Genomic DNA, 5,144 nt, shown 5'->3' on the forward strand with positions numbered 1-5,144 from the left:
AATATTAATTTACAAAGCGATTCTAAAACAGAAAGAAAAGGAAAAAAAAAAAAAGACAAAACAAAAGTAAAAGAAAAGATCAATATAAAGTGACTTACACTATCTAAATAATACAGTTTATAAAAAATGAACAGAAATTTTACTTACTATGTAAAGGGGGGATACGGAAGAGACAATGCACACATTTGCAGAGTCACAACTGTTAAAATTATAGTTAGTTTTGTGAGGAAACAACACTAAAGAGACTGAATATGAAATATTAACTAATTATATGTAAAAAAATCAGAAATAACTAAAGACAAAACATTGTCTGAAAAACCTAGTGGGACAAAACTACTGCTAAGGAAAAAGAGTGTAGCGTGTGTAATACTCCCTCATACATCATTTAAGTGACGAGTTTTGATCTTTTGCGAAAGTTTATCTAAAACTTTTGTAGTTAACAATTCGTCTCTTGATCTTAAGCGCACAACTCCTTGTGTCAAGCAATAAAGTATTATCTTCATGTATAACTTGTAGTGTCTCGTCTTATAAACAAGTATCACAACATCTATGACTTTGTTGTAATACATTCCATGAACCAATACGACTAACCAAACTTTTGTATTAGTTAGTAAAATAAAAAACTCGTATCTTTCATACTTGATAGCATCAAAATATGTAGCTTATTCCATGTCTTCTCACTAAAAACAAATTATAACTATAATATATATCTAGTTGTGTGTAAGTAGCAAGAAATATTGAATCAATTGCAATGAACTATGATACTTATAGACCAATAAGAGATGAACTATATCTATATTAGAACGTTCCAACATCTTCTTGATGCAGTCTGATTGATATAAAAATACCATCATACAAATGCTCAATCAGCATACTATCTCTTTATGAGATACAATGAAACAATAAACATGATATTTTTATTTAATATTAAAGTATTTAACACGTGTTGATTATACATATCTGACTCGGCTATTTTAGTCCACATATAGAACTTGTTAATTCTGTATAATAAATTTCTTGAGTTTTTTGTTTAAATGCTTCATGTATGAATAATTTGCGATGAACTTCCTTCCAATTTGACCAATCATATATACAAATTATTCAGAGTTATTTTACAACCTGTCATGGACTTTCTTCCATGATGACTAATCATGTATAAAACTTTATACTTCAAGAGTTTGGCGCATGCACTATTTATTTACACCATTTCTTTGGGTTTTACCACCGCCTTTTACCTATTTATCCGGCGCAACGCGCCAAATAAAACACTAGTTATAACATAATAGTTTTCTTTGAACGCCTTTAATACCTCCAATTACACCTCACTTGAGGTTTAAACCCCGCCATTTGACGTAGGAATCTACCAAGTCACCTAAATGTAATTAGTAGTTTTTGATATGAAGTAATAAAATACGGAATAAAAATGAATAATTACTAACAAATAAAATAAAACATGTCAGGTAGTCATTGTCATACATAATTGAATGAATCTACAAGGCATGCAATTACTTTCATATTTTTCTTCCTTGAGAAAATGTGCTTTCTTTTTTTCGTTCTCTCAAGTAAGAGCAACGGAAATGGGTCTCACGGTGCACCGTGAAACACCATTTGGCGCCGTGAGAGCGCGAAACACCCCCCATCCTCCGTGAAGGGGGCGCCAACCCCTCTCCGCCACTTCTTTCACGGCCAAATTTGTTGGTGAAGAGATATATGTGGGCCCAATTCAACGGTAATATTTTTAAAAAATAGCCGTTGGCTATTAAATAAAAAAAAACTTTTTTCATTTCCTTTTTTTATCTATAAATACATTCTCATTTTATAGAAACAAACACACCAAACTACCCTTTTCCTCTCTATAATCTATAAAAATTTCCTATTATTTTTTTAAAAATGTCATCACCATCTTACCCTCTTCGTCTTCGAGCGAAGAAAAAAACGCTTCTATGTTTCGTGCTTTCGCAACGGAGTGTAATGAGTGGTGGCAACAACAACAAGAAGATTCGGGTTCGTCAATACGACACGAAACCCGACGTGAACGTTTAAACCGTGACCGAGCGGCTGCGCACGAAGCACTACGAAACGACTATTTTAACACCCCGTGTGTTTACACGGACTCAGAGTTTAAAACCCGTTTTCGAATGAGTCGTGAGTTGTTTTTAAGAATACTACACGACATCGAACGAGAAGTTCCTTGGTTTACCCAACGGGTTGATGCTAGAGGTCGAGTTGGTTTCTCCACCTTGCAAAAGTGTACCGCCGCGATTCGTTATCTGACTTATGGAACCGCTAGTGATATGTTCGACGAATATTTGAAGATGTCAGGTCGACACATCAGGTCATGTGTCTACAAATTCTCTAAAGCTATTGTTTTGTTGTATCGTAGTAGATATTTACGTAAGCCTACGGCTAGTGAGGTTGAACAGTTACAGGCGAAGCATGCCGAAAAACACGGTTTTGTCGGCATGCTTGGTAGCATCGATTGCACGCATTGGGATTGGAAAAATTGTCCTACTGCGTGGCATGGTCAGTTTGAACGAGGTGATCATCCATATTCTAGTATTATTCTAGAAGTGGTGGCGTCCCAAGACTTATGGTTTTGGCATGCATTTTTTGGTGTTGCCGGCTCAAACAACGACATAAATGTACTTGATTAATCTCCCGTATTTGACAATTGGATCAACGAGACCGGCCCGGACTCCTCTTTTGAGCTTAGAGGGACGCTTTACAAGCGTGGGTATTACCTTGCCGATGGAATATATCCGGATTACTCGACAAATGTCAAGTCGCTTTCGCAACCCATCGGCGTTAAACGACAAACGTACAAAAAAGCTCATGACGCGGCAAGAAAGGATATTGAACGAGCATTCGGGGTGTTGAAGTCTAAGTGGCACATTGTGGATCGTCCATCCAAGTGTTTTTCTCAAGTGAAAATGAGGAACATTATGTACGCTTGTGTTATTCTTCATAATATGATTTTAGAGGACAACGGGTTAGCGATTTGTCAACATAACCCAAATGAGGATGTGCCTATGTACGAAGAAATCAATGAAGACAAAAAAACGAATAAACCGTCAAGAAATTCGAAGCCGAGAGATTCATGACTCATTAACGGCGGACTTGATCGAATGTATTAACGTTCGTTCAAGCAATCGGTAGTTTATTTATGTAACTTTTATTGATGCTTTTATTTTAAAATTATTGTAACTTTTCTTGTAATGTTTTATTTATGTTTATTAGTCTTTGAATGTATTGTAATTTTTATTAATCAATTAAATTTTTATTACTTAATATAAAAAACAAAAGATTAAAAAAATAATAATAAAATAATTGAGGTTTCACATACTCTGTTTCACAGGGTATTTCCAGTAAAAAATGTGGATGTGAAATGGATATGTGAAAGCTGATGTGGCGCAGACGTGACAGAGAAAGAATGTTTCACTAGCTTGTTTCACCCCACCAATTTCCATTGCTCTAATAGAAAATAGTCACAGCTAATATTTTATATCATTACCATTATCATTTATATTATAATAAATATTATTTAAAAATCATTATAATTATTATTATATTATATTTTTATTAGTACATTGTTGTTATGTTAGGAGTCTACCAAATCACCTAAACATAATTAATAGTTTTTGGTAATGATATAATAAAAGAGGAAATGAAATGAATAATTACTAAAAATTAAATATTAAAAACATGTTATATTGGCATGCATAATTGAATGATGAATGTAATTTCTTTCATTTTTTTCATTCTTTAGAAAATGTGTTTTCTTTTTTCGTTCTCTCTAGAATGGAAAACAGAACAACTAATATTATTTTATTATTATTACTATTATTATTTATATTATAATACATATTATTTAATTATAATTATAATTTTTATTATATTATATTTTTATTAGTACATTGTTATGTTATTACCCTTTCTATTAATTGACAATATAGTATGTGTGTTGGTTTTTATTTATTTTTTACAGCAAATACATCTTTGTTTTGAAATGTATCTTTGATAAACTTTCCTATCTTAGAACATGAACCTCTTATCACTTGAGGAAGAAAATCTTTTGGGTAAACCTTTTGACCACCCATGGTAATGGCCATGTATATAAATTTGTATAAAATTTTATAATTCATTTCATTCATACATCTTAACTAATTAAGATAATAAAATTACAGTGATCTTATAATCCATTTTTTTTATTTATTTATTTCATTACTTTATTCATATATTCCATTATACTATGCATGGAGTTTCAATTAAAGTCCTAAACATTTAATATGAACAGTTAATAAACACAGCTTTCTAAAACATAAACCATGAACCAAAGCGTATAATTAACAAACCGCGCAAAGTTGCAAGACCGATGCACAAAAAGGTTCCAAAATCACAATGTGTAAACAATTTATTGAATTACAAACAAAGACAACTCAGTCCCTTAGTAACACAAACATGAGTAATACATAGGGTGCATATAGAATAAATAGTACATAGTGCACGAGGAGGGTTATTCTAGCACCGGGGTTTTGGAACCCCTCAAGCCTTGGCGACCTTCTGCGCATTAGGAGACGAAACATATGCTTTCAGGCTCGGGTTCTTCATGTACTCGCATAAACACGGTTTCTGCTCTTTAATCTTTGTGCAACACTGCTGTGACGGTGGTGATGATGATGATATAGCCGCCGCACATGGTGCTAGCTGGGTAACTTGGCATGTCACCGCCATTGCGGCTTGTGAACCCGCCAAGATCATCACTAGGATTGCTACAGCACATAGTGATGTGTACGTGATGGACCTCATATTTCACTCTTTTTATGTGTGTTTTATGGGGATTGGTTGATTTGGTTAGGGAACTCTAGCATGAATTTATAGAGGAAATGATTACAAAAGCACTATTTTGCATTATTTTTTTTAGAACGGACCAACTAAGTAACGCGGCTAACGTTGGGTACTCTGTACGCGGCCTCCATTGGCTAAAGGTAGCCCAAGCGGCCGCGATTCCGGACGGACGAAACCCCTAGCGGCCAACCTATTGAGGGATTCCCTGGATAAAACCCGACCCTCACGCCCGCCAAACGGCACGACAGCGAGGAGCCTGTAAAACAGGGTGCGATCAGGACTCGAACTCTGGCAAGCCA

General features: G+C 34.4%; 1 protein-coding gene and 1 pseudogene across 1 annotated transcript; one reads left to right on the top strand and one right to left on the bottom strand.

The window, feature by feature from the left end:
• Positions 1–1,943: 1,943 nt before the first annotated feature.
• Positions 1,944–2,654, top strand: LOC143591610 (uncharacterized). Its single transcript, XM_077071768.1, has one exon. The coding sequence runs from the start codon at positions 1,944–1,946 to the stop codon at positions 2,652–2,654; it is 711 nt and encodes a 236-aa protein (XP_076927883.1).
• Positions 2,655–4,470: 1,816 nt separating this feature from the next.
• On the bottom strand, positions 4,471–4,824 carry LOC143591611 (non-specific lipid-transfer protein 2 pseudogene; annotated as a pseudogene).
• Between the last annotated feature and the right edge of the window lie 320 nt (positions 4,825–5,144).

The sequence above is a fragment of the Bidens hawaiensis genome, unplaced genomic scaffold (assembly GCF_021521415.1).
Source record: "Bidens hawaiensis isolate Kalapana, Puna unplaced genomic scaffold, B.hawaiensis_p1.1 tig00039950_1, whole genome shotgun sequence".
Taxonomy (NCBI): domain Eukaryota; kingdom Viridiplantae; phylum Streptophyta; class Magnoliopsida; order Asterales; family Asteraceae; genus Bidens; species Bidens hawaiensis.

Coding starts and splice junctions, on each gene's coding strand:
- LOC143591610 (XM_077071768.1), top strand. CDS start 1,944: ATGTTTCGTGCTTTCGCAACGGAGTGTAATGAGTGGTGGCAACAACAA.